We start from the raw sequence: 27,397 nt of genomic DNA, 5'->3' as shown, positions 1-27,397 counted from the left end.
CTTGCCGTTAAATATATATATCCTCGGTTCCAACACCGAACCATTCTCATTGGGAGAAAAACATCCGATTTCGCAAGTAAAGGATCAACTCTTCACACGTTATGTAAATTATCGGAGTCTAACTGAAACTCCTTTAGAAAAAGTCGGAGGCTGTTCAAGAGTTTTAGTGGTCAAACACGTCTCGAGTGACGGACTGACTGTCCTCGCGACCACTTGGCTGGACGAATCTGGTTTGCAATTTCGACAAAGGACGCGGAAAGGTTCCAAATCCTGAACGAAACCTGGAATGAGCAGGACTAGAAAGTGGATTCAGATCGAAAACAGACGATCTCCTTCCAACTAAGGTTGTATAGTGTAATGGTTATCACTCCGGATTCTGACTAGCCAAAGTTGGAATGTTCCGGCAATCCCGGTTCGATCCCGGGTACGACCTCACGTCATACAACCATTTTTTTTCCTGCCCTCTTCTTTTTTTCAATTAAGCCCTCCTCCGTTGCCTCAAGACTCAAGCATGAATCAATGAATCTTGCTCACATGTCTGCATGATGTCTCGCTCTCTCACCTTTAAGAGCTGTTTTGTCATAGTTGTCGCACTGCGCCTCAATCTGTTCGCTTCATATACCTACGTCTAGGACTCAGTAATTATCGCGTTGCACCTAGTCAGCACTCCAATACTTTAATTTAAGCCCTTCTAGTCTTCGAGAGCGTCCGAGGTCCATAGTGAATGACATTGCCCCAGCATTGCTTGCAAAACTATGCAAACTTGATCAGTCTTCATCTCAAACGCTTACCTCACAATGGCCCAAGTAACGTGCACTATCAACGCCCCAATCATCCTGGAAGCTGTTCGGACTTGGAGGACTGAGGTCATGAAAAGGGTGTTGATCGTGCATGTCCCTTCAGCCATGTCGAGGTAATGGCTTGAAATAGAGAGTATTTAAGTTTGAATATGCAAGCAGAGTGTCGAGCCGTAGTCATTGTTCATCTCGGATACTGTCGAAGCGCCTTTGAGTATCGGAGTGGGCAGGCGCTTCGCACCGGCAACTACCTTTTTTTTTTTTCTTATTTGTGATAGACAGCGTGAAGGACATTTGGATTTCATTCCAGCTTCTATTCTATTCATAATCATGTACTCATTCCCATACTTCATCTCGAGTCATATTCTGAGATAAGCAGCTTGGTGTCCATGCCCTCATCACTGGGCAGATAAACCCGTTAAATCAATCAGTATAACCCAAGCTCTCCAACTCCTTGCGAACTGCATCCTCCGTCTGGATCTTCTTGATCTGTGTGTCCTCCAGTTTCTCGCCCCCGGCAAGCCGCATCTTCAACTCATCGATCGCGCGCAGTTTCTTGAGGAGGGCACGGATGCGCTTATCCTGCGGCGTGTTAGCGGCGCCGGGGCCGGTGCCGGGCTGCGTCTGCTTTTCAGCAGCAGCAGCAGCGGATCCTTGTGCGCCGTTCACGTCCTTGCGGTCGGCCGGGTTGCGGTTCCGTGATCGGCTGCGCTGACGTCGGCGTCCGTCGTTCGGGGCAAGATGCTGTTGTTGCTCTTGCTTGTTGTTGGCCGATTGGTCCGCGCCGCCGCTCTTCTCGGCCTGCTCCTTGGCTTTCTTCGCCTCACGCTTCTTTTTGTTCTTGGCTGCGGATTTCGAGAGCTTCTCACCTGGCTCGGCACCTGGGGGCAGCGCAACCCCGCCGCCCGGCGCGGCCCCGGGCGGCACGTAGTCAACCGGCTCAGCACCAGGAACCTCTCGCCTCCTGGGCTTGCCAAAGCCGTTGGTGGTCGAGCTAGATGACGGTCCGTCTCGGTTAAAGGCGGCTCCGCCCTCGTCTTCCCGCTTGAACGCCAGGGGGGTTGACTGGCCCCGGGCTCCTGGTGGTCGGTACGCTCCCACAGGCTTCGACGGCGCCTTCGTCTTGGCTAGATAAGCTTCCGCCGAAGGATGTGGTGCCGGCACGGACTTGAACGGATCACCCAGAGGAAACTCCGCCGGCCGCGACCACACATAGTACAGTTCATTCAGATCCTGGTTGAACATCAGTTTCCCTGTGAAGTGCCAGATGCGTACGCCGTTGTCGACCCGCAGCCGCGGACTCGTCGTCGCAGTGAGAATGTGCTTTCCGTCTGGAGACCATTCGCAGACGGTAGTGTTAGACGCCTCGATGGTGGACACCTTCTTCGCATCCTTTTCCAGATCGTAGATGTCCATTTGACCCGCAAGGTTCCCGAACCCGGCCACGGCTACGAAGCGGCCGTGCGGGGAGAACAAGATGGTGTTCCGGGGAGCCAGTGGGAAGCTGTGCATGGCGACGCCCCGGAAGTTGAAGATGGTCGTCTTCGCGGGCATGTAGCCGTACACCACGCCAAACTCTTTCGAGTTTGGTGACCACATCACGTCGTGAATCGGGCCGTCCTTGTCTGCTGGGGTTAGTACGTTAAAAAGAACATGACCGATAGAAAGAAAGCTGCCTACCTAACTCAATCCTCGAGTCGAACGCCCCCGTCGAACTCAGCAGGTAGAGCGTCGTCTCACCGTAGTAACTTTTGCCCGACCGGTCCACATCGGTCTGAGCCAGGACAATAAGTGCCGTGCCGGACTTGTTCCACTTCATCTGGACCTTGTCTCCCTTGAAGAAGGTCTTCTGCGACACAGGAACGCCAAATTGAGGGATCAAAAACACCTTGACCGCAGCGGGTTGACCCTATAATCCTGTGTCAGTACGAACGAGGGGCCCCAACCGGTAGTGATTTACCTTGCGCTCCGGCACAAACACGGCAACCGAATGAGTTTTTCCCGGCGAGAGCGAGAAATCCGCCACTCCCTCCACGCGCAGCTTATTCCAGACGGTCGAGAGGTCATTGCTTTTGTAGAACTGCACCTCGTTGGTGACGGCCCGGGCACAGTAAGCCTCATCCGCAGTGTACTGCAGGTTCCAACCAGTCTGCGATTTCTGGACAAACCGGCCCACGATTCCCTCTTCACTACCAGGCTGCTCTCCCGAGCTCTTGGCTTGCGCCTCCACGTTCCACACCTTGAGGTTCTTGACGGCGTTTCCGCTCTCATCCTTCGTGGGGCGCTGCCACGTGATGATGTACGTGCCCTTGGGTGAAAAGCCAAGTTCGTAGACATTCTCAGCGGGGAGCTTCGTAATGACGTGCCCGTCGGACGGATCGACGATGGTGACCCTATTAAAGAGTTAGAGGCTAGCAGGACGAATGCGGCGACGAAGATACTACGTACGCCTCTGGAGACGCCCACGCAAAATAACGACCGCATGGCGAGTACGTGCTGCAGCGCAGGTTCCCTTCGGGTCTGGAAATTTGTCAGTCACGGTGGGAAATAGGTGCGTCCAGGCTGGTCTTCATACTTGGCAAACCCGGAAACAGGTTGGTACTCGGGTGCGGTGTTAATCAGGCCGATATCCCTTGCTGTGTGAACTATTCGTGGGGAGCACGCGTTAGAACAGTCGTCTAAGAAGCGTATGACGATGGTGAACGTGTGGGCTCACATACCAGCAATCTGAGTCGGAGCCGCCATGGCTGGGCAGGAGACGAAAAATTTCGCACTCCTTCGAAAAAAACTCCTGGACCAGAGGCCGTGTAGCACTCAGAAGATTGTTCGCAACCGAAGCGCGACTCAGAAAATCGGCGCTGTTGCTCTCTCCTCTCTTCTCTCTCTGGACCCACGAAAGCCGGGACCCTGCAGGTTGTTCACAACGGTGCTGGACAAATCACAACGCACGCGCTGAGAAGAACAAAACCCGCTTTGTCTTCTGCACAGTTTCGCCCGTTTGTATTTGTTCCCCCTTTTCCTTCTTCCCTTCTTGTTTTTTTCTTGGCCTTTTTCCGCGCGCGGTCGTAAAAATGCCAGAGAAGAAAGGAACAAATACGCCCACACAATGGAGGCAGAAAGTTGATCGAAAAAGGCGGGGGCAATTCACGCCAAAATCGACTTCTGGATCGAAGCAGTGGATTCCCGGTGCTTGACAAGTCAATGCCAGCAGGAGAGGAGGCGCCGAGGGAGGGAGGGTAGAGCGGCCCTTCGCGCAAGAGAGAGAGAGAGAGACGGCGGCGTGGAGGAGGACCAGTTGGGGCGGATAAGGCGAAAATTGAGGTTTTCTCGAGCCATCCACAACTGCCGCCAATTACGTAGCTGAACACTACGGATCGATGGAATTTTTCGCTGATTCTAGAAATCATATTTTCTACTGTTTCATTTATCGAACAGAAATCGAGCCTGTTCTTGATCATGGTCGTTAGGAGTACAGCATTACAATCCCGAAACCATCGAAACTCCCATCCTGCCAAAACGCCAAAACAGAAAAACCCAAACCCATACACATACAGAGAGCGCGCAGAATAAGCAGATCAACACAGTTGCAATCATGGGAAATCATCATCCCTGGCGACCCTGCCCGACTGATCAAGTACGTCATCCATAGCGCGGCCCTCCTGCGAGACCAACCGCGGTGTGCGTACAGTCGTATCGACGATATCCGGGTCGTATGTGATACCATTCACCATGCGCACGTCAGTTAAGGGCTCGGGAGTGTTCGAATCCCCCCGTAACAGGGACGGGTTCGCACGGTCGCTTTGGGAATGAGAGACTCCACTCATAGGACTTCCGACCGACGTTGGCGGTTGCACACTGGTCCTGCTGGCGCTTGGGCTACCCAGCGATGACGACGACGGACGTCCCCCGCTGGACCCGCTGCGGGCGCCGGCCAGACCCATGGCCGACGACACGGGACCGCTGATGGTGCTGCTGGCACCTTCGCCGAACCCGACCAGACTCGCGTTCCCTTCGTCGCTGAATCCGCCCACGCTGGAAACACTGTCCTGGTCTTCACTTAACTTATCTGGATCAAACGCGTCGCTACCGCTGGCCCACGTCGTGCGCGCACCGACACTGCCCGTCGCGCTGGCGCTGCCCACAGTGCTTCGCTCCTTCAGCAAATGCGCGTAGCTGTCGAAGTAGCCGGGGCTGTGCGACGCATTTCCGCCTGCACGTACGGTCGCGATGGGCTCGAGCCCGGCCAGGCGTGAAATGCGATCGGCTCGCTCCGCATCTAGGACGGTGACGGAGGAAGCAGACGTCGTAGACGATTGGTGCGCATGGCGGCTGTGCGGATACGTTTGACCGTGGTGGCCGTCTTTAATAGCGGTAGTGGACAGGGCTGATAGCGAGGTTGTGCCGGAATTAGGTGTTCCTCTGATCAAGGATACATCAGCACTGAGATACGCAAAACAAAGACAAAAAGCACAGAGAGGTTCTCTTACGGGCCCCTGTCTGACGGTGTGACAGGTTCAGACGGCGGGGGAGGGAGATTGATGAGAGTCGGCGTGCTCATCGCGTCGTCCGTCATGGGTTCGTAGGCCAGATAACACGAATTCGCACGCTTAGTTACTGCGATCAAGGGTCCCACCTAGCTCGCTTTATTTAATGGAGCAAACGAATGTTGCGCAGCTGTAGGATGCTGTCGTTGATAAGAGGTGCGATCGACATTCAGGACCGAAGCGGCGAAGCCGATCAATTCCGAGAACGACAGCCAATCCAGTCCTGCGCCAGTCCAAGACCAAGCTGTATAATGATCGCGCGCAGAATTTGAAAGCGGGAAACGCTGTGTTACTCAAACAATATCACAACATTGGTGATCAGTAGTAGTAAGATCGCCGGGGAAGACCACCGCAGGTGGCGACGTAATGACTGGAACCGGGCGGCCTCAGGCACCAACACCTCGGCACCGACTGAATCCCGATCAAATGTACATTCAGTCGAACGAGTTGAACGTCGTAAGTCGTGGCTTTCCAATTCATGAATGCTATATACATATGCGCGAGGTCGAGAATGTGAGATACACGTCACGGAGTGTAGGCTTTAGGTCACATCATCAAGCGACATCGTCCATTGCCCACCCCAGGTCAAAGCAATTCGTCTGTATAGTGTATATAAATGATGCTTAGATGAATGCAGCTTCGCCGCTGGTCAATGGCTGCTTTGGCGTCTCTGAAACTGACCCCGAAGTTCGTCAACCTCCTTCTGTAGTTGTGACAGACTGGCGAGAATTTCATCTGCGTGGGAAGACTGCGGCACGGGCAGTGTCTCGCTAGTCTCGCCTCCACCCGTTGGGGCAGCAATGTGGCCCAAGTTTACATGGCCGGCACTGCCTTTACTTGATTCTCTGTTGCGTCGTGGAGGAGGAGGCGGTGGAGGAGCGTGTGATCCACTTGTAGTCGAGCCCGAAGGGGCGTGTCGAACCGACGTTTGCCTGGATGGAGGTGAAGACGTCGAGAGGCTGGGTGCTTCCGAGTCAGCTGCAGCCGCAATGTCCTGCCGTGACGACTTCTGTGATGGGGAGTCGGACGCCGACAGTGACTCGCTGGGAGGAGGAGGAGGTTTGTCGCGGCGTCGCGACGGCGGCGGTGGCGGACGGCCCTCAGTGCCGGGACTCGTCAGGCCAGGAGATGCGGGAATTGCCCCCCCGGGAGGTAGCGAGATGCGACGCTGTTGTTGAAATTGATCGGAAGGCTTGGTCCCGCCGGAGGCTCTCATATGACTATGCCGTCGCGTTAATGGAGGAGCGGGAGGTTTCTTAGATTGAGAAGGTGTTCGTTGGGGGCCGGAATCTGCGGCAGGAGGTGTGCCGGGCGGGGACTTGACTGATGTGGGAGACGGTGGTGGACGTGAAGACGATGAAAGGGAAGCTTCCTGCGCCTGCTGCACTGGCTTGCCATGTCGTGTTCTGGGAGGAGGAGGTTTCGGCTTCTTGGGCTGACTGACGTCCGGTCGCGTCTCATTCGGACTCGATATCGAGATATCGAGGGAAGAGCGAGGTCGCTCTGGGCTGGACTCCTTCTGAGCTGACTCTGAGACAGCTGCAACGCTCGCATCACCGCCACTGCTAGTGCTGGTGGTGCTAGGAGTGACGTCGACGGTCGCAGAAGCCTGTTTGCGCGATGGCACTGTCGCCGATGCACCTTCAGACTGCTCCGCCTGGCCGGTAAGCAGGAGTCGCGTAAAGGCGTCGACATCTAGCACGGCACTGGGCCGACGCCCATCCGGCTTCGACGGAATGCTATCCGCATGGTCCGGCGCTGTGGTCGTGCGATTCTTGTCTACCCCGCCGCTTCCAATGTTGGATGCTCCCTCACCGATCGCCGCGACGGAGTCGGGTTCCTCGTCGCTGGCAGATGCATCCGGATTGAACGGATCCGACGTCTCGTCCTCCTCCCTTCCTGAAGAGGAAGAATCATCGTTATGCGGAGGCGGCGAACTTCGATATCTGTGCGGTGGTCGCGACGGATCGGTGGGGAAGTATGATGTTGATGCCGATCTGCTGTCTGTGCCTTCTGGAGACGAGGCCGCTGGTGTGACGATCCGCACCGATTTTTGTGGAGTTGAGGGGTGCGGTTTTTGAGCTGCAGGAGCAGTCAGCGTGCAATTCCAGCAAAATTTTCGAGCGACATTGGCTCGTACGGTCAGGATCGAATGCGGACAATGCTGCACCGGAAGACGCGGCAGCGCTGACCGGCGCGCCCGTTGCGATGGCTCTACTACGGCGGAACGGATTTGTTCCAGACATGGGAGGACCGCTGCGTCGGACCAAGCATGAGAGCGGGAAAAGCAATCAGCTGGTGGCAGAGAGGAAGGTTCAAAAAGGGGGAGGGGAGAATTGGGCGAGATCGCGAGCTTTCGTTAATATTGGAAGCCTGGTGACAGCATTCTCTCCGACGCGGGATGATGATATGCTCGCCACGGCCATGCTCGAATCACAGAACATTCAAGGACTGATTTCACAAACAACACCTAAATAATTCACAGATTTATAGTGAACCTAAGTAATATATGAGGAGAATATAATATACAGGAGAACGAATTGACACCGCCCACCCATCCTAAACAGCAGAACAGCCAACCCATCCAATAATCCCCGCAACTCCAAAAAACGTCAGATCGCAAAGACACAAATGTCAACGCCCGGAATCCATTGACCGGGAATTTCCGAATGCTTAATTCTCGATATAGGCGTGCCACGTCTCATCCTCCCCAAAGAAGCACTCCGCCAGGCAAATCCCGCTGGCCGTCGGCTGTGTAAATGCGATCTGCTCTTTGGGGATGTCCAGCCCGTAGATGAAATTATTGACGACGCAATCCAGTAGATCCATTGCGATACCTCGCCGCCGCGCCGCTGCGCAGGTCCAGATCCGAGACACGCCCACAATGGCCGGATGCCGTTCCTCCCCGATGGAGATGGACGAGCTGCGGTGCCCATCTTTGCCAACCGGTTGCACCTTCACCGGATGCGCCTCCCATATCCGCTCCGCCAGACATAGTCCCATGCACTTGCTTTCCCTCATGTGCAGAAACACCTTGTACCGATCCGTCTCTTCCTTCTTGCCGTTCTTGCGGTATTGCGGCGGAGGTTCCGTCTGACTCCAGAGCGTGGCCTCATCGATCGGCGGCGAGGACAGCTCCTTATTGACAACATCCAGCACCTTCTTCGCCTGGTTGCGCACGACTGGAGATGCTTTCCGGTCTACAATCACGATATACCCGCCGTCACTCCGAGCCGCCTCATAGACCCAGCGCGACGCGTTTGCACGCACAAATGCCTTTCCGAGATCGATCCCGGTGTCATTCATCGAGTGGAATTTGTTATGCAAATCCGCGTCTTCCGGGTTAGATGGCACGTATTCCATCCCACAAGTGCTACAGCTTCGCCGGACCGTGACTCCAGCATCGATCTGAAGCTGCCGAAGCACCGGTGCCTGCGACTCTTTCTTGAACGTCTCTGTAGAGGATCGCACCGTGTTGGAATTGACTTCTGTCAAAGGTGATTGCCCGTTCGCTGCGCGCTTGCGCTTCAAAAAGGAAAACGTGGGCTTGCGCGTATTGACAAGAGGAGGGGACAGACGCGGCGGCGGCGACGATGGTGGCGTTGATAGCTCGTCGTCCTCCTGGGTAGATTCTGAGAAGATGGTAGAGTTGCGACGCGACGGACTGCTCGACATCATCACCCGGCCCGCGGATTCGCGGATCGCGTACTGTAGATTCGATTCCGCATCATCCGACTCCTCTGCCTCCTGAACGCGTCGCTTCTTTGCGGCCCGGTGTCGATCGTCTTCGTAGACGCGCCGGGCTGATCTTCCGTATGTTTTCATGAGGCCCCTGAATTTGTTGAGATCAGCACGCGCCCACAAAAGCGAGGGTTGAGACCTTACCGTTTGAACGAGTTAGTTACAGTCCACGGCATCTCACTGCATTGAAGCACCGCGACTTATACACGAGGTGTTGAAAATCGCAAATAAGAGTGATCGGAGTCAGTAAAATAAATCCAAAGCGATGCAACCGGATTAGGGCAACGAAATGTTTACAGGACGCGACGGGCACGCTATTCCCGATTGGGAAAAATTGATTGCTGTCACATTCCACGTCGAGACGCCCCAGCCGAGTCTGAATCTGGACGCGAGTTTAAATTAGCACGGGAGCCCCGTCGCCTGGAACTCTATTCCAAGGGATCAGCAACGCTGGGTCGGTAAGGAGGATCCTGTAGGAATAACGTTGGGCCAGGTTGTCGATCTCGACCCGTGAGACTTGGAAAGGCTGTGGTTTAAATTGCTCAGGGGCTTTGGGAGTCCGAGAACTTTGTGTGTGATAGACTCTGACTAGGCTCGACGGTGTGACTTGGTCTGTTGCGTCGGCTTCTTATGTCCCTCTATTAACAATCAACTCGATACCGTCGATGAATTTTCCGTGCCTTTGGGACGGGCTCCTTAATGATTCATATTGGTCAAGTTGACTCGGACGAGTCACCTTGCCCATTGCTGCCCACACTGGTTGGTTAGGCTTGAAGACACACATGCGAACGTGGACACAAGTCACACATAATCCAAAACTTACAGCTTCTGCCCCTCTGTTCGGTACCTCGTCTTCGGTATCGAGAATCCAGATGTTGCCCCAACCTCCTCTTTTTTCTCCGTCCCAGATGAGGAGAAGTACGGCAAGGCAAATAATAGTGGTTGGCTGAGTATCAGTGCATGATTGGCCCAGGCAGCCGTTTCTTCTGGACCGGGGTCGGCTTGGTAATTGGTCTGTAAGTCACAGAGGCCAGTCTGCTACTCGCAACGGGGCTCCTTTCATCTCGCCCGTCGATGATTTCTCAAGCCCGCCTTGCTTGAAGTGATCTGACTGGTCCTATTGCCCTCACAAGTCCGCAGCCTCTTCCCAGCGGTCCGAGGGCAGAGAACAGCGGCTGAGCCCCAGAATGCGTCATTCCAGGCGAAACTGTGTTGTACAGACAGTGCATCCGGCATCTCTGCCGTCACCGATAGGAATGTGGATCGAGATCCAATAACACGTCATGAGCAGTATTTGCTTTTGTGATGGGTGCTTATTATTTGGTATATGCCTGAAAATATCGCAAGTCCGGCCCCAGCGTCGGGCGTCCACCATGACCGATTCAGTGTACATCCCGACAGAGATTGCCCTGTCTCGTTTGTCTCTCAGCCTTACGATGCCTTAGACTAGCCGTCTAGCTAAGCTTTTATAGAGAACCTACCCTATAACTGGCCAGTTACATAGTGGGTGCACATTCTGGACCACTTCAATCGCATGGCTCATAGTACCTTTCATATCCGATCTCCGGAGTAAGCAGTAACCTTGTGATGGATTCTGCGCAGCGAAGAGAGCTAAGGACCTCTCATCGCAGCTCCAGGAAGTATCGGGGCAGTCGAGTACTTCTTGATGAAGGTAGAAATTCACACATGAGAAGGAGCAAGCTAGGGCAAGCGCGACCGCCACAGAGTGGTCTTATAGGAAGGCAGAACAGCAGAGATGATCGCATCCATTCCTACATCTACCCGCGAGCATGACTGATTCAAATTGGTACACTGGGTAGAAATGTCCCACCAGTTTTCCCACTCACACTTCCCAACCTTCGCTCATATCAATGATAAAGCATTCATACAACTGGTCTCCATCATCCACGACCATGACGCTTTCCTCTGGCTCTGATGTGGATGGCCCTTTACTCGCAGAAAGTAACGGCTTGACCAGAAACAGAGGAAAGAGGCATGGCCCATGTCAAGAAAAGGATTGCTCCTCCCAGGTATGGAACGCGGAAGATGGAAAGTTGAACGTTAAGTGGGACCTTGGTGGCCATGGGATGTCAATATATCGCGTCGAATACAGAGCTATCAGGGATGAGACTCGCCCTGCACTCCACCTTGCCGCGCGAATGTGAGATGGAATCATAAGAGATGTCAGGCTACAAGGTCAAAGATGGGATAGTTCATTCGTACATTGCCTCCTGTTTCCAATTAGCTATGGACATTAACTGAAAATGCGCCCCTGTGTAGAGGACTGCAGCGGTCGATAGGTGGTTCCGCTCATGAAACTGTCGAGCAGGCGATCCATGCCATCCACGTCCAGCTCGCCCCGATTGAGTCGGAGCTGATCAGTGTGCAGCTGCTGCTCCGCGGCCGCGGTAGGTGCCTGTTTCTTTGGTTCAGCGCCGGTGAGTTGAGGCGCGAGAATGATGAGACGATGCTCGGCAGTGAGGAGGATGTCAAACGCACGCGACTCGCCCTCTCGCTCTGCTCGGGCAGCGGCTGGGAGGTGGCTGATGCCGGTCAGTCGCTCGCCCAAGAGGCTAACATTGGTGAGGCTGGTCACTCGGGTGCGGCTGGATGCATCGAAGGTCCCAGAAGACTTGACAGCATTCCGCCAGAGTGAAAGCAGACTAGGAATACGGGCGATTTCGCCACCGTGGCGGATGAGAATCGATTCGTCCGGGAGTGGCGATCGAGACGAGTTGATCTGAGCCACAGCGATTTCTCCCGTCAGTGACCGCGTGGACGGGGCTTGTCCTTTGAATAAGGTATCTTCCCGCACTCGACGGGTCGATGGGGTCATGGGCGCAAATCTGGTCCGTTGCTGGGGTGGCGTCGGATTCCCATTGTTCGCATGGGATTTGCTACTTTGCGGATTCGCAACAATACGGCCGCTGACCGCGAATGCGGTTAACGAGCCGCCAGTCACACCATGGACACTCGACTGGCCGCGTAGAGGACCTGGTTCACTCCCAGGTCCTGCTCCCTCCACATCCCAGACACCCCATTCTCCGTCGGCTAGGAGCACCATTACGGCCTTTCCGCCAAGCACCCATTCAGCATCGACGATGTCTTTTCGGCGTCCATGGGTGCCTGGGGCGGCTTGCTCGAAGCCTGGATACAAGGAAATGAGCCATTTTCCTTCTGGCTCCGCGGCTTCATCATTTCCAGACTGAGCATTCCTGAGTCGCGACTTGGACGCCAGACAAGAGAGAATCTTGACGTAGCCGTCCTGGAAGGCGACAAGCAGATGTGAATGTCGCTCCGCGGGATAGGGGAATGGGTTGAAGGATATGCTCTTCGCGGGTGACGGTAGAAAATGTCTTTGAATCGGTTGCAGATGACTTGTTGACAGGGAATACTTATCCGCCGTCACTTGAATGACAGGCACTCGATACACCAGCAAGGACCCAGACGCTTCGGCCGCGTGTGTTGCAACCAAAAGCGACCAAGAGTTGACCTCTATTCTCGGATGAGACGACCGACGCTGCGATCTGCTGCGCCTAAACTCGTCCGAGTCCTCCGCGTGCCCCGTAAACGTCATGGACACTCCACGCGGAATCTCGTTGTTGGAAATCGTGGCGCTCATAGTGATGATCTGAATATCCCAGCTAGAAGGATCGGCCTTGCTGGGATGTGGAGGCGCGAGTGGCAGCGTTACGACTCTCAACATCGAGTCAGCGCACACCGCGGCGACGACGATTCGCTTTGTCAAAATCGGGGCTACCGCATCGAGAGCTGAGCGGGACTGCTCAGGCAACAGAGCCGGCACGGCGAGGGCTAATGTCTTCGTCCCCAGAGGTATATCGATGTGCCGAAGGATTTGTTCGTATGGATGCTTCGGATCAATCTCTGTTTCCTCATCCTCGAATTGCACTTGCGGTTCCTCGACTGCCGGCGCGGGGGGAGGAGGAGCGGGCTCCTCCTCGTCTGAGTCCACGATCATGACCGCATCGTCGTTCTTCTGGGGCTCGTTCCTTGTCTCGACCAGCTCTTCAGCGGGCTTCTGTTTGTCAGGAGGCAGAAACGACCGTCCGCCTCTCCAGATGACGCGAATGCCGTTGTCGTACCCGTAGAAGACTATCGCAGAGCCATTGGGAGCGAGCACAGGATATGGTTTGGCCGCAAAAACGCGATGAGGGAGAGTGTAGCTGTATCACCGTCAGTATCTTATTGACAGAAATTTTGCGACGTATAATCGACCTCAGTTGAAGTCCGTCATCTCGTTTGCGCACGAGCGGTTCTGGCAAAGAGCTTGCCATGGCTTCGAGTCGCGTGTACTCCGTAGCTGTTGCTCAAAATCGACTGTTCAGCACATTGTTCGGAAAATGTATTCCAGACAGCGTCGCAAGTAAATCGACAGTGCAATGAATGATTAAAATCGTAGCTATCAGGAAATAAAGCGAGAAGTAGAGGAAGCCGAAGCTGAACGAAAAGATCAGATCGCGTCTTGTTTTCGGAGCCACGTTTTCCGCATTGGGAGCTCTTCAACATTCAACAAAAAAAACATTTCCCAGGAAAAATGAAGTTATGGGCCAACCACAACTAAACAATAATGTGCGCAGTCCATGATGACCTTGCAGCCAGTTTTCAATACGCTCGGTTTGTTGTGTGCCCGCAATGGCGACTGTCCGGTCTTTGGGTCTGCTTCAGGCCCCTGCGCTGCCGTTCTTGATCTCCGAGTCGCTTCTACCACAAGACCCTTCGGACAATGACTACGTGTGGAAATCGGTCGGTCCCAGCACCGATGGCTCATCCGATGACGACGATATTGTGTATACCAAGACATGCGTGGTGTGGTGTCGGGGCGGCGTGATACGACGAGTCTACCGACTAGATGTTGAGAAGGAGGAGATTCGCGATGTGATCCTGACCTTGTTCCCCTCAAGGGATGTCCACAAGCCCGGTGGGAATGGACGTGTGCCGAATGAACGCCTCAGCGATCGTGGTTTGGAAAGCAAGACGCGCGAAAATGACGAACAGTCTCCAGATGATATGCCGCGATTGGTTCTGACGGCGGATGGGCGCGGACTACTCAGCGGGTTGTCAAGTTCGAGGCGGTCTTCCAAAGCATTGGTTGTAGTTCTAAAAACACAGGCACATATCTACTTCCTAGAGGGGAACAGTCATGTGGTTCCGCTGCCGTTCGAGGTCGACTCTGTGTTTGCGTCCCCTCGCGGGGTCGTCTTTCAGAGAAAGCTCCACGATGCAAGCTCGGCTTTGTTGCACCGCGCACCCCCGTCTCAGCAGCTATCGGGAGAATTTGACCCGTCCCGGTCATTCAAGTCGCCCAAAGGACGGGATGGGCGATTGTCAGACATAACGTTGGCGCTGGAGTCGATTCGGCGCCCGCAAGGCTCCGCTTACGATCCTGATATGCCCAGACTATTTTGCCTTACAGATCCGCAGTCTGAGATGGGACTCGTTGTTGCCAATCAGACACCTCGATCTTCGCATGCTGTTGCAGAGCTTAGAGGTTATGACACTCTTGACCCGGCAGATGAGATTGTCTACGTGTCAGATGCCAATGAGCTCGCAGGCTTAGATTTTGGAACAAGTGACGCCCCTATGACCTTTGTGGTAACATGCAATACCAAGACAGGGTTGTATACCCTCTGGACAGCTCGTTACAGGGCCGAAGATGATGGCCCAGTGGTCAAGAGACCCAAGAAATCATTACCTAGCGGTGCTCGTTCGGCTAGACGCAGCTCCCATCTGGGCGTGCCCACTGGTGCCACGACGCCGGCTCTTCGCTCATCTACGATGCGAGAGAGTTTCGGTGCCTCCAGAAATGCCTCTGGTCCTTCATTTTCTCAAACATTCCCGGCAGAGGAAACCCAAGATCAGGCAGATCTCGAAACCCAGATTGGCCAGGAACTAGGGGATATCGGGGCCAAAAGCTCGAGAAGAGTCAGTTCATTGATGGCACGTGCCGAGCTCGGATCCAGCCAGGACAGAACCGCCTTCTCGGACCTGGCAACAGGAAATTCGGCAAACGCTGCGAGCCATGGCAGTTTTCGGCAGTCAGTGGGGGCCTACAGCACTCGAGCTAGCTTTGGTTTCAATCCCCGACTGTCGTTCGCAGGCACCGCCTCGGTTCATAGTACAAGCAGTTTTCTCGACGCCCCTGTAGACCGGCTCCTCGATGAGCTGAACAATAGCGGAGAATTCGAGGGGTTTGAAAGCATGGATCTGTCTGGGTCAGCTTCGGGTTTGCCGAAGGAGATGTTGCTGCGAAAGGTAGAGAGCTTCGCGTCCACGGCCAATGTGTCCTTTATCGACCCGGGGAGGACGCCTATCAAGCCAAAAATTTTCCTCCTCCAGCCAGACCAGAGCGAAAATTTGAGGAGCTCAGACTCGTCTGGTGTGGCAGTATGCTTGGTTGACCGTAATTCGAGATCGCTGGTCGTGGTGAATCTCAAGATTGAGAGGCTTCCCTTGGCCAGCAAATCTTCCGGGGGAAGTGCCACGAAGAGAAAAACGAAGGCCGAGAAGCACGCCGTGATCGTTCAAGCGATTAATATCCGACATGTCTCCAATGTGACAGATGCTTGCAAAATTGTCGATGGCAACATTTCTAGAATATTGGCGTTGACTTCCACGATGGATGGACGTGGTGAATTGAGCCTGCACTCTCCGTGGAGCGCTTCAGTGAAGATTGAACTGCCGAGTAGTCTGCTGCTCCGCGATCCCTACCGACCGCCGCTACCCCTGGTTCCTTCACGCTCTGAGGATGCAGGAATGAACAGAGTCATTGCGGACTCGTACCAGAACTTGGTTGGAGTGGACCATGCTTCTTCTGGCGGCAAGGTCAGTGTGATCGATGCCTTCGGGAGACGACACCACATCCAGATTCAATTACAGCCATCAAATCCTCTGGTTCGGAAAGCGCTCGGCATTTGTCGCTACGTTCTCAAAGACTCCCCGAGAGCTGCAGCTGGCCTATTGATTGGTTGGTGGGAGGTCCTGCGATGGCTTCGGTCAAGGAATGTACAAGAGCACGATCTTGAGTGGACGGCGTTTGTTGTTCTTTTATTTACGATGGCAGTGGGTTTCATAGATGCGCCTCAACTTCCGGCGGGTCCTGTCAAGCAACGGCGAAAAAAGGTTTTGCTACGCTCGAGTAGTGGTAGTTACATTGACCAGGAAAGCTGGGAGTCCATGTTAGAAAGTATGGCTGGGCCTTCGGGCCTCACAGCGTCATGGATGTTGGATGCGTCGTGGTCATGGATGGCGGATCAGACGGGGGATTCAGAAAGCGGATCACCGCCCGCCTCTTCTCCAGCAAAATCACCGCCCATCGAACAACAGCCTTTTGCAACGCAAAAGTTCGTCCCAAAGAATTCGTACTTGATTCGCTGTGCCGGTTACGCGCGAGACTTCTTCGAGAGCCCGCAGGGCGAAGCTGCGTCTGGCTCGGACGGGTATCTGCCGACTGCTCTTTGCCAAGATGCGACGACTCGGCGCACCGCATTATGCACCATGCTGGTCGGCCTTCATTTGCTCCGAGAGGAGCGCAAGTTGTCCGTTTACGACGCCGAGTCTTCTTACCGTGAGTCAGGCATGTTGGCACCTATCCTGGCTCAGTTGGGTGGATGGCTCGGATGGCCGTCGTGGACCTGGAAGGAGGATAGCTACTATGGGATGGAAATGGCGAGTCTGAGCATGTGGCAGTTTGAAGATACCCGCGTGTCTGCACTCGACTTGCCTTCGGAACCATTTGCGCCACCGTCGATCTTCGAATTCTTGAAGGATTCCCTCTCTCAACCGTCGGCGACCTTTTTCACCCTGCTGGATACAGTCTCCGCTGTGGATCGAACACCGGGAAAGAGTAAGCTCTGGAACGAAGCGTTCAAGCTCACGCCGCGAACGTTGGCACTCTGCGGCTTCCTGTCCGAAGCTGGCCAGAAGCGATCCACTGTCGACAAGGTCAAGCTATTGCTCCGCTGGGGCCTTACTAGTAACATCATAGAATCATTTCCAGAAGGCGTCAGTGCACAATTGCATGAGCTGATCCTGCGCTGCCAAATCCGGCCGCCCAGCTCGTGGACGTCGGACCTCGTCGAGCTGATCGACCGAGACGACCTATACCTGTCCATGGGCACGGACTGCCCGCAACCAGCCGCCATGTCGCGGGCCTCGCCGGCTACGACTCATGACGCGGTACGCGACGTGCATCATATCGGACAGTCAACGCTCGACATTGACCCGTCGAATTCATTCGAAGCGTCGATCGAGGCGGACCGCATCGCCGTCACGAAGCTCATCTTCCGTGAAGACCGCAGATTCGTCGAAGCGTCGAAATTGCTAAATCAGTCCAAGCCGCCCGTTGCGCAGTGCATCCCGGACCCCGAATGGTCCGATTCCGAGCTTCTTGAAGCCCAAAAGGAGGTGGTGCAGCTGGTGACTCTGCGGACGCTGTCGGTGCCTGCTGGGCGGGCGATGTTCTTCTTCAGCGGCCGTGCACCTCTGCTCACAGAGAAGCTGCCAATTCCATCGTTCTCGCTACAGTGCGTGGTCAAGCCGTCCAACGTGACCATGAGCGCCGACCGCTCTGCGTTCAGTGAAGAAAAGGTCTGCTGGGCGTTCTTCCACAACGGGGCGGCCACGGGACTGGCCATTTCGCGGCACTCGCGCGGCATTGACACTTCGTGGATACTGTTTAACAAGCCGCCGGAGCTCACCAATCGACACGCAGGGTTTTTGCTGGCGCTCGGTCTGAACGGGCACCTCAAGAATTTAGCCAAGTGGGTTGCCTTCAAGTATTTGACTCCCAAGCATACGATGACGTCCATTGGGTTGCTGCTGGGGCTGTCCGCATCCTATCTCGGCACCATGGACACGCTGATCACGCGGTTGCTGTCCGTCCATGTCACACGGTTGTTGCCGCCGGGGTCCGCGGAGCTGAACCTGTCGCCGCTGACGCAGACCGCTGGTGTGATGGGCATCGGGCTGTTGTACTGCAACTCGCAGCATCGACGGATGAGCGAGGTGCTACTGTCGGAGATTGAACACGTCGAACAGGAGGATATAACACTGTCGCAGGAAGACCTCCGCGATGAAGGGTACCGACTTGCCGCCGGCTTCGCTCTGGGGTTCATCAATCTGGGCAAGGGCAAGGATATGCGGGGGCTGCGAGACATGCAGATTGTCGAGAGATTGCTAGCCCTGGCGGCCGGGACAAAGAATGTCGACCTCGTGCATATCCTGGACCGTGCGACGGCGGGGGCCACGATGGCGCTGGCGATTATCTTCATGAAGACAAACGACGCGACCGTTGCGTCTAAAGTTGACATCCCCGACACCGCTGCGCAGTTTGACTACGTGCGGCCGGATCTGTTTCTGTTGCGGACGCTGGCACGGCATCTTATCATGTGGGATAGCATTGAGCCCTCGCACGAATGGCTGCAACGGAACCTGCCGCGGGAGTATCGGAAGCGGTACCGGCTAACCGGAGTGCGGCGGCTGGACAGCGACGACATGCCATTCTTCAACATTGTCGCGGGACTATGCTTTGCGATCGGGCTCCGATACGCCGGTTCCGGATCCATCAAGGCCCGGGATCTGCTGCTGTGGTACCTCGACCAATTCATCCGGATCGCACGGTTGCCAGCGCTCAACTACGATGGCAAGCTGACGCGCAACTCCGTCCGGCACTGTCAGGACAGTGTGGCGCTCTCCGCCGCGGCGGTGATGGCAGGCACAGGTGACCTGGAACTGTTCCGGCGCCTGCGCTCACTACACGGGCGGGTGGACGCGGATACGTCGTACGGCAGCCACATGGCGGCGCACATGGCAATTGGGATGCTGTTCCTGGGCGGCGGCAGCTACACGCTGGGGACGTCCAACCTGGCGGTCGCAGCTCTGCTGTGTGCGTTCTACCCGATCTTCCCAACGACGGTGCTCGACAACAAGTGCCATCTGCAAGCGTTCCGGCACCTGTGGGTGCTTGCCGCAGAACCACGATGCCTTGTCCCGCGCGACGCCGACACACGCCGTCCGATCTCCGTGCCCGTAACGCTAACCCTCAAGGACGGCACAACACAAACCGCGATCGCACCGTGCCTACTACCAGACCTGGACCGCATCGCAGTTCTCCAAACCCACAGCAAGGACCACTGGCCGGTAACGCTCGACCTATCCCACAACCGGCGCCTGCGCGACAAATTCCGCCGCGGCGACCAGTCCATATACCTACGACGCAACAACACAACGGCTCAATCACTCATTTCGTCCTCGGCCTCCGCGTCCGGCGGCCGCTCCGTCTTCGCCACCACACTGCTCGGCCTCAGCGAAGCGCAGGACGTCCTTCCCACCGCATCGGGGAAGAATCCACCGAACGCCGTCGCCCTATTCCTCGCACAGCAGCAACAAGCACCGGGCAGGCGACGACCGAACCCCACACACGACATCTGGGACTGGATCTTTCAGCTACCGTCTCTGCATGCTCTCGACGTCACCGACCGGTCGCTCGTCTTACCTCCTTCCCTGATTCAGTTCCGTGCGCGGTACAACTTCCCATCGTCGTCGTCCGCTGCAATTAGCATCCCGCCGTGGTTGCGCCTCTCCCCCGTCGACGCACGGCTTGTTCTCGAGGGTACCGTGCAGAATGCACTCTATGCGACGGAGCCGGATGCCGTGCGCGACCAGCTCTGGCAGTTGCGATTGCTGTTTGAGTGGGTTGATCGACAGATCGAGGTACAACGCACCGATGATCGTGCTCCTAAAGATAATGAGAAGGAGCAGGACGAGGAGGAGGGAGTCAAACCCGGGCAGTGTCTCTGGTTGAAGAGGGAGGTTATCGAGGAAGCGAGATGGAAGATTTGGGCGGTAAGGGTTGGGGGAGAGGTTTGATAGAAATTACTGTTCTGTTTTATGGGTTGGTAATGATTATGATGCATGGTGATTATGTACAGTATTCTACGAAAGGGTATAGAAGTTTAGGTGGTGGTCATTCATGATGTTCGAGATCAATGATGCTCATGTAGACATAAAACTCCAAACGCCCGTCCATGCATGCCTTATTCCCAGACACCGATGCCCAGCTCTATTGTTTTATTTTTTTATTCTTTACGAGATTCTTCGCCCTCCTTCTTCCTCGGGGCAATCCCTCTATCGGTCCCGCCGCCCATCCGCCACAGCCAGATCCCCTCCGTCGCCCAGGCGCGCGCACTCGCATGGCGGCCGATACCCGCTTTTCTTGCCGCCTCTTTGTACTCATCATCATTATTCCCCGTATCTGCACCATTCATAAGCTCATCCCCCGCACCGGCCTCATCCAACATCCTCGCGACAACCCCCTCTTTCTCAATTACCGCCCACAGCCCTTCAACGAGATCGCTGCCCTTCTCTCCGAAATCGCCTCTGCCTAACCGGAACAGGATCCGGCCCAGCACCTGCCATGCGATGCACCGCTGCGCTGGCACCGTCGAGCGTGACAGGATTGATAGCTCCGGGATTGTGTAACCCGCGGCCTGCGGATCATTGCCGTGGTGGTGCAGGCCCAGGGTTGTTGGGAGCTTTAACGCGGTGGACGGCGAGAGTATCGTACCTTTGAGCGAGAAGCGGATCGCGGAAGCGGGCATGGCGGTTGCGGTACTGCCCGGTGAGTAAGGGCTTGGGTTTGGGTTGTCGCTGTCGTCGTCGGGCTGCAGCCAGGACAGTGCAGAGGGGTCGTGCGGAGTGTCGGGGAAGTAGTGCGATTGCAGGTCAGAGAGGAAGTTCGGCGAAGACGGGTCAAGGCTCGGCATGGGGTCCTGCCGTGGTGGTGGTCGTGGGAAGTGAATGGGTCCCGAGGGGACCTCGGACGCGGGGCGGAGGTCTGGCGGTGGTCGCGCAGGCGGGCGGTCATCGAGCGAGGTCCAGTCATCGGTAGATTTTGCCGCCGTGGCATCGACTGACGGCGAAGCTGTCGTCGTTGTCGCGACGTTTTGTTGCGATTCATCACGAAGTTCTTTCTGCTGTTCGGCCGATGCGGGTGGCGGCGGCGGTGCATTGTCATCGTCGATGTTTGCCCGCCGCATTAGCCGTTGGATCAGCGACGGTGAGAGATTCGACATGAGCTCCTCCCGCTCCTTTTGAATCTCTTCCGGAGACATGGCCGCCAACCGGCGGCGGTTCTCCTCGTCAATGCTTTTTTTCTCATCGTCAATTGACGCTTGCGGTTGTTGACTTGTGGGTGACGCAGATGCCGCCTTGTTTCGTCTTTGCTTAAACGCAGACTGTTTGACCCGGGGTTTCGGAGCTGGAAACCCGGTCGACGCGGATACAGCAGGTTTCGGCGCTGGCGGAGTCGGCGCGGTCGGATTGCGCTCTTTGATCTCTCCAATGATTCCCGAGCCTACCCCCAGCCCCGTACTCGGGGGCTGTTCCGTCTCATGGCCGGTATCGTCATCGTCAGGCAAATTGATCGTAAATCGCTCGCCTTTGAAGGCCATGATGTCGTCCAAATCCTGCAATCCTTGCCGTAGTCGACCGCGGGGTTGGAGCTGAAGCTTTTCCCCGTGGTGAACTAATGGATTATGTAATCATACATCCTCCGCGGTCGGAAAATACGCGGCTCCGCGTCCCAGGAAGACGCGCAGAAAGCGCTATACCGGAAGCGGTTTAGCGCCTTATGCAGATCTGCGCTTGGCTGGAAACGAATCAAGCATCGAGGTGATCTTGCCGAAGTATGAGCTCGAACGGTCTTCTCTGCTTACGGTAGCATTCAGTCTGCTCCATAGATCGACTTCGCGAATGGAATCTCCTTGCTGAATGAGGATGGAGAAATTGGATTAATCTGTCTTCTATTTAAACGATATGAGGTACCGTTGTGGTTACATCGACCGATGGCGGCCTGAAAACACAGGCTGCAATGGCTCTCGAACATGAGGAGCAACGGGAGAACGAACGCTTGGGCCGTTTGCCATACCTTACAGCGTATGATACGACCTGCAACAGGAGTCAGACTCTTCTGCCGCGGGGAGAATGCAGAGAAGTTCGCTGTCAGATCATGCGACCCTGCGGCACGAATAATTATCCATTCGCTCTGAGTCTCAGGGCCGTCAGTAATGACGGCGAGTCCGGTGATCGATCAAGCCATGTGAAATCCAACAGATTTAGTAAAGCTTTCTCTGCATTACTTTACAGTAATAATAATAATTAATGGAGGCCGAATTGATTGATTTGAGCTTATCGCATTAATCCGGTTTCTTCGTAGCTCCTCGTTCCTTGTCTGTTCTTCGTGCTCCCTGGATGCGATTTTCTCTTCCTTTTCTACCTATTTTCTTCTCATTCATTCTGCAGAAGTAATCGATGATTTCATGCCCTTTTTGATCCCCGCTGGTGTCTGTGTTTCCCCCCAGAGCCCAACATTCCTCAACCCCATTCCTGACTCCGTTTTTCGTGTTCCTGGCCCCAGCGCCCGTCTTCTCCTGATCTCTACCCAACTCAGCCGCGGTCGGACGGGGATTTGCTAAATCGTCAATCCATTTCATCGGGGCGATCTGCATTAATTTTTTCGTCCCTGCGATCGTCAGGTCGCGGGGATTTTTGTTTTCCTTCATTTTTCTATCTCTTATCTTAATCAAATGGAATCCCTCTCCTCCGGAGCTGCGACTCCGGTCGCCTCCATGGCCGACAGCGATGCAACGGGGGATGCCACCGCCCAACGGCCGCCACCGCAGGACGACAACGACACAGAGGTGCACAACAAGGAAAAGCCGCGTCGCGCCTCCGCCACCACTAGCCACAACGCCTCGTCCACTCGCCGCCGCAAAAAGGACGACGATAAGACAAACGACAAGCCGAAGGAGAAGAAACCAAGAAAAGAGAAGGACAAGGACAAAGAAAAGCCCAAGGAAAAACCAAAAGAAAAAGACAAGCCAAAGGACACAGACAAGCCGAAAGACAAGGAAAAAGACGACAAGGAAAAAGATTCCAAACCGCGTTCTCGTCGGTCGCGGGAAAAGAACGGCTCAATCTCGTCGCAGCCGGCATCGCGCAAGAAGCCCAAGCTGGAGCACGATTCGGCCCAATCCGCTGAGCATCCAGCGACAACCGTCGCGGCCGCATCGGGTGCCTCCACGGCGTCTCCAGCGCCAAGCCGTCCTCCATCCGCGCCGCTGACGCCGCCCACACTGTCTCAAAATGGAAATCGTGAAGCTATTCCCACCTCCGTCTCGCATCCCTTGTCCTCCTCCTTCCAGGCGCCAACCAGCCGCTCAATGCACCCTCTCGCCTCGACCGTCGCCAGTCACGCGCCATTGCCGACTGCCGCATCGTCGTCGTCATCCAATCACGTAATTCCGTCGCATACCCTTCCTCGTCCCTCGTCGCAGCCTTTGGAGCCGCCGGCGTACTCCTCTCCTCCGCGGACTAGCGGCCAAATCTTTGATCCTATCCGATCCGCAGTCGAGTCCCCGGCACCGCCGCCTCAACCAACGTCACATACACATTCTCCCCAGAGGTCCGGGCTCGGAATGGCCTCGACGGACAGCTATTCGAATCACCATTATAGCCCGCCGAAACCGTCCGTGTCCCCTCATGGCGCCTTCAGAGCGAGTGCGTCTCCGGCCATATCCAGCATCATTGATCCGCCGGAAGCGCCACATCCGCAGCACCTGCCACCACCGCGGCCATCATCGTCGATGGAATGGGTGCCCAAGACTTCGACATCCATGCCTGCCTGGTCAGGGCAGCATGCGGGCCCGTCGAATGAGCGTGTGCACACAGAGAGAGCCTCGACGCCGCAGTGGCAGCCGTCATCGTCGCACCAATCGCCGCAGCAATCTCATCGGGAGCCAGTGTCGCAACCGCGACCTTCAGAGCAACCACCCAAGGACGAGCCATTGGCGTCGTCTACTCAACAGCCAACGGAAATGGATACTGGTCCGGATGGAGAGGCCGCTCCGGCGCCCTCAAAGCCAAGCAAAAAGGAAAAGAGCACGGCTACCGGGCAGTCGACAACCGGCTCATCACCCAAACCGTCACGGACAAAGGAGGCAAAGGACGCGCCGCAACCACCGCCGCTTCCTCAAGGCTCAGGCTTGATCACAGGTGCCCTATTTGGGGTGGATGACAGCAGTGCGGGATCTAAGAACACCGCACCGAATATCGTTCTACATATTCCTCTCCGCGGTGAGAGTAATAAGATTATAAGTTTTGCTCAGCTGGCCGAGGAAAAGTACGGCTTTGCCGCCCTGCATCCTCGAGTTGCCGCACACAAGCAGCGGCTGGCTCGCGTTGCGGCCGCCAGTGCAGCTCTGGAGAAGGCGGACAAGAAGGGTTCTGGTGTCGGGGAAAGCGCAGAGGAGGATCTTAGCGTCGATGCCGACAATAGTGATGCCGATGGCGACGTCACCATGGGCGGCATGGGGGCCACGGATGCCGAGCCGGAGCAGCCCGTGGACGGCAAACGAAAACGCCGTCGTAAGATGGAGGACTATGACCGGGATGATCCGTTTGTCGATGACAGCGAGTTGGCGTGGCAGGAACACGCCGCTGCCAGTAAGGATGGGTTCTTTGTCTACAGTGGGCCACTTGTTCCAGAGGGTGATAAGGTCGAGGTGGAAAGGTACGTTATTCTCTCCCTATCGTGCGGTCTCTCTTACTGATTGGCGTTGTAGGGCCGATGGAACTATCAAGCGCGGGCGTGGCCGTGGTCGGGGGACGGGCCGGTCGCGCGGAACGAAAGAAAATACCACTGCCGCGTCCAATGCCGCTTCGTCCGAAGCTGCGGCACAGGCTAAAGGCCAGGGACCTAACAGCGGCGGGCCGAAACGTAAACCGCGGACCACCAAGAAGTCTGAAGACAAATCCGGGGCTGCATCTGAAGGAAAGCCACGCGGTGGTAATGCGAATGCCAATGGGGCCGGCAAGGGTGGTAGTTCGAGTAATCGTGGGGGAAAGGGCTCGTCAACATCCAACGCTGCAAAAACGACATCTAATCCAGCTGGACTGGCTCCAGCTACGCCGCAATTAGCTCCGGCACCTGCAAAAGCCGAGCATGCATCAAAAGCAACTGTTCAACCGTTTTAATCTGGCACTTCTTAATCGACTTTAGAGCTGCTATGTTTTGCGGGGGTTTATCAACGGATGAACTGGAGTGGAGTTGTTGGATCGGTTCTTGGTTTTTGTTGAAGTACAGGGGCCTGGCTACGGTGATGGTTATATTCTGCTCTATTCTGACATGTGATTGTTAGCGATGCATTTGGGCCATGAATGTATCGATTTCCCGGATCCAAGGACCTCTTCACGTGTGACGTATTGATCCTCTCAAGCGCTGCGATCGACAGCCCTAAACCCTAGTCTCTAACCTTAATCGATCGATCGGTGGCGGGGATTCGTTCACCGCCTGACCTTTTACGGTCAAGGCTGAGTTAATAAGTGTATCTAATCTCTTATCGTCCCCGGTTTTTCCCACTCTACTCCTCGACAGCCCCCAGGCTGACAGACTGACTTCCAACTTGCTTCGTTGTGTCCGCTCCTTGCAGACAGAAATGCTACTTTTCCATCGCCTGCTGATAGCGTTTCATCCACCCGCCATTCCCATAGGATAGTCGGTTGTCTTTTGGATTGCCAACGCATCCTTGTGGCCTCGAATTTAACCTCCCTTTCACCCGATAACTAGCCGATCTTTGTCCTCGACATCTTCCCTCGAGTCTTTTCCACCATGCACGATTTACGCCGCCAGGCCCTCGAGAGTGGCAAGACCATCTCTCGCAAGGCCCTGTCCCGTGAAGGCTCGAGATCTGGCTCGCGCCTTTCGTCGGCGCGCAACTCTCGTCCAAATTCCCGGCAGAACTCTCGACAGTCGTCGCGCGCCGCGAGTAGATACGCTTCAGAAGATGAGGATAATGGAAGTTTGAGTGATGGTACCGCCTTCAGGTTCGTTTGGTCCTTTCTCGTGCAAACGCATATCCTGGTGGCCACGAATGATGTCATAGGCCATCAAGTGCCACTTGTTCCGAAGACTGACGTGGTCTAGTACTACCTCGTTCGATGAGTTGGATAACCCCGAGGCGGACAACTATGATTGGCCGACGGAGCTGGCGGAACGGATTGAAGAGCTGCTGGACCGCAAACGCAGCAGCGTCCAAGGCCGCGAGGAAGCGCTGGCCGCGTATTGTCGGCTGTCAAAATATCACTACGTCGAAGAACACATTCGGGGTCACATCCAGGATCTACTGGGTGCCTTGTCCAAGAGCATTAAGCATGAGAGCAGCGTGCGCGAGACAACATTGGCGCTCAAGGCGCTGGAGTTGATGGCGGTGACGGCCAACGATGATCGGATCTACGACGCCGTCGAGCCGCTGCTGACGCGCACGATTCGGGACTCCAAATCGATGGTGGTTAAGGCTGCGGCCATTCATTGCCTGGGAACATGCACCTACTTTGGCGGGACCGGTGAGGAAGGGAAGCTGGATCAGATGAATTTCTTCCTCGACATTGTCGCATCGGATGGACATTCCATTGATGCTCCAGATGATGCCGGCGCAGTGACGGCAGCGCTGCAGCAATGGGGATTTCTCGCTACGGACATCGAGGACCTTGCTGGCGAGAGCGAGGAGGCCGTGGAGTCATTCATTGAGCAGCTGGAGAGCAGCGAGCCGCGTGTGCAAATTGCGGCCGGCGAGAACATCGCTCTGCTTTACGAGAAGAGCTACACGCCACGCGGGGATGACGACGATGACGACGAGGATTCATCTGGCGAAGACTCTGACTCTGACTCCGATGACGATCAACACCTCGTCAAGCGCTACGATGCCTATCACGACACGCGGCAGCTGGAACAGCTTCTCCAATCCCTCGCCACCGTCTCCGGCAAGCACATCAGCAAGCGCGACCGCAAAACGCTGCACACCAACTTCTCGTCCATCCTGACCACCGTCGAGAATCCGCGGCGCGGGCCCATGTACAGCAAGGCCATCGACCAGGACACGAATCGGCGGTACGGCAGCAAACGACGCGTTCGCATCGGGCGTGACGCCGTGATGAACGTCGACCGCTGGTGGAAATGGATCCGGCTGGCATCGTTGCGCCGTATCCTGCAGGGCGGCTTCCTGGAGCATTACTACCAGGGCAACCGCGCCGTGCTGAACTCACTCCCGATGATCCTGCAGGAGGAGCGGCCGATGGTGACGGACCGGGCGGCGGCCAAAAAGGCAGCCAAGTATCGGAATTCGGTGCGGAGGATGGTGCTGGAGGAAGATATGTGGGAATAAATACATACACGGGATTTAGTGCTTTTTCGATACCTATACTATTTAAAACGTTGAAATAAAAAGAACGCGGGATCTA

At 55.6% G+C, this 27,397-nt stretch overlaps 9 protein-coding genes and 1 non-coding gene across 10 annotated transcripts; 4 read left to right on the top strand and 6 right to left on the bottom strand.

Moving 5' to 3' along the window:
• Positions 1–343: 343 nt before the first annotated feature.
• VTN49DRAFT_t25 lies at positions 344–433 on the top strand. The gene has a single exon. It is a non-coding gene; the product is annotated as a tRNA-Gln (tRNA).
• Positions 434–1,220: 787 nt separating this feature from the next.
• On the bottom strand, positions 1,221–3,542 carry VTN49DRAFT_1630 (uncharacterized protein; the record flags this gene model as incomplete). Its single annotated transcript, XM_069409266.1, has 6 exons — positions 1,221–2,422; positions 2,478–2,706; positions 2,758–3,190; positions 3,246–3,317; positions 3,373–3,442; positions 3,518–3,542. 6 exons carry the CDS (start codon positions 3,540–3,542, stop codon positions 1,221–1,223), a joined length of 2,031 nt encoding a protein of 676 aa, XP_069270669.1.
• Positions 3,543–4,387: 845 nt separating this feature from the next.
• On the bottom strand, positions 4,388–5,370 carry VTN49DRAFT_1629 (uncharacterized protein; the record flags this gene model as incomplete). The annotated part of the gene is made up of 2 exons (XM_069409264.1): positions 4,388–5,216; positions 5,285–5,370. The coding sequence occupies 2 exons, from the start codon at positions 5,368–5,370 to the stop codon at positions 4,388–4,390; spliced, it is 915 nt and encodes a 304-aa protein (XP_069270668.1).
• Positions 5,371–5,990: 620 nt separating this feature from the next.
• On the bottom strand, positions 5,991–7,587 carry VTN49DRAFT_1628 (uncharacterized protein; the record flags this gene model as incomplete). Its single annotated transcript, XM_069409263.1, has 2 exons — positions 5,991–7,423; positions 7,482–7,587. The coding sequence occupies 2 exons, from the start codon at positions 7,585–7,587 to the stop codon at positions 5,991–5,993; spliced, it is 1,539 nt and encodes a 512-aa protein (XP_069270667.1).
• A 427-nt stretch (positions 7,588–8,014) lies between these two features.
• VTN49DRAFT_1627 (uncharacterized protein) lies at positions 8,015–9,258 on the bottom strand (the record flags this gene model as incomplete). The annotated part of the gene is made up of 2 exons (XM_069409262.1): positions 8,015–9,173; positions 9,227–9,258. 2 exons carry the CDS (start codon positions 9,256–9,258, stop codon positions 8,015–8,017), a joined length of 1,191 nt encoding a protein of 396 aa, XP_069270666.1.
• A 2,078-nt stretch (positions 9,259–11,336) lies between these two features.
• VTN49DRAFT_1626 (uncharacterized protein) lies at positions 11,337–13,377 on the bottom strand (the record flags this gene model as incomplete). The annotated part of the gene is made up of 2 exons (XM_069409261.1): positions 11,337–13,266; positions 13,319–13,377. The coding sequence occupies 2 exons, from the start codon at positions 13,375–13,377 to the stop codon at positions 11,337–11,339; spliced, it is 1,989 nt and encodes a 662-aa protein (XP_069270665.1).
• Positions 13,378–13,735: 358 nt separating this feature from the next.
• Positions 13,736–19,969, top strand: VTN49DRAFT_1625 (uncharacterized protein; the record flags this gene model as incomplete). Its single annotated transcript, XM_069409260.1, has 1 exon — positions 13,736–19,969. One exon carries the CDS (start codon positions 13,736–13,738, stop codon positions 19,967–19,969), a length of 6,234 nt encoding a protein of 2,077 aa, XP_069270664.1.
• Positions 19,970–20,178: 209 nt separating this feature from the next.
• VTN49DRAFT_1624 (uncharacterized protein) lies at positions 20,179–21,552 on the bottom strand (the record flags this gene model as incomplete). The annotated part of the gene is made up of 1 exon (XM_069409259.1): positions 20,179–21,552. The coding sequence occupies one exon, from the start codon at positions 21,550–21,552 to the stop codon at positions 20,179–20,181; it is 1,374 nt and encodes a 457-aa protein (XP_069270663.1).
• Positions 21,553–22,728: 1,176 nt separating this feature from the next.
• On the top strand, positions 22,729–25,135 carry VTN49DRAFT_1623 (uncharacterized protein; the record flags this gene model as incomplete). Its single annotated transcript, XM_069409258.1, has 2 exons — positions 22,729–24,671; positions 24,724–25,135. 2 exons carry the CDS (start codon positions 22,729–22,731, stop codon positions 25,133–25,135), a joined length of 2,355 nt encoding a protein of 784 aa, XP_069270662.1.
• A 634-nt stretch (positions 25,136–25,769) lies between these two features.
• On the top strand, positions 25,770–27,321 carry VTN49DRAFT_1622 (uncharacterized protein; the record flags this gene model as incomplete). Its single annotated transcript, XM_069409257.1, has 2 exons — positions 25,770–25,984; positions 26,085–27,321. The coding sequence occupies 2 exons, from the start codon at positions 25,770–25,772 to the stop codon at positions 27,319–27,321; spliced, it is 1,452 nt and encodes a 483-aa protein (XP_069270661.1).
• Positions 27,322–27,397: the final 76 nt, after the last annotated feature.

The sequence above is a fragment of the Thermomyces lanuginosus genome, assembly GCF_041956635.1.
Source record: "Thermomyces lanuginosus strain ATCC 200065 unplaced genomic scaffold VTN49scaffold_22, whole genome shotgun sequence".
Taxonomy (NCBI): Eukaryota; Fungi; Ascomycota; class Eurotiomycetes; order Eurotiales; family Trichocomaceae; genus Thermomyces; species Thermomyces lanuginosus.
This window is presented reverse-complemented; position numbering and strand designations above follow the sequence as displayed.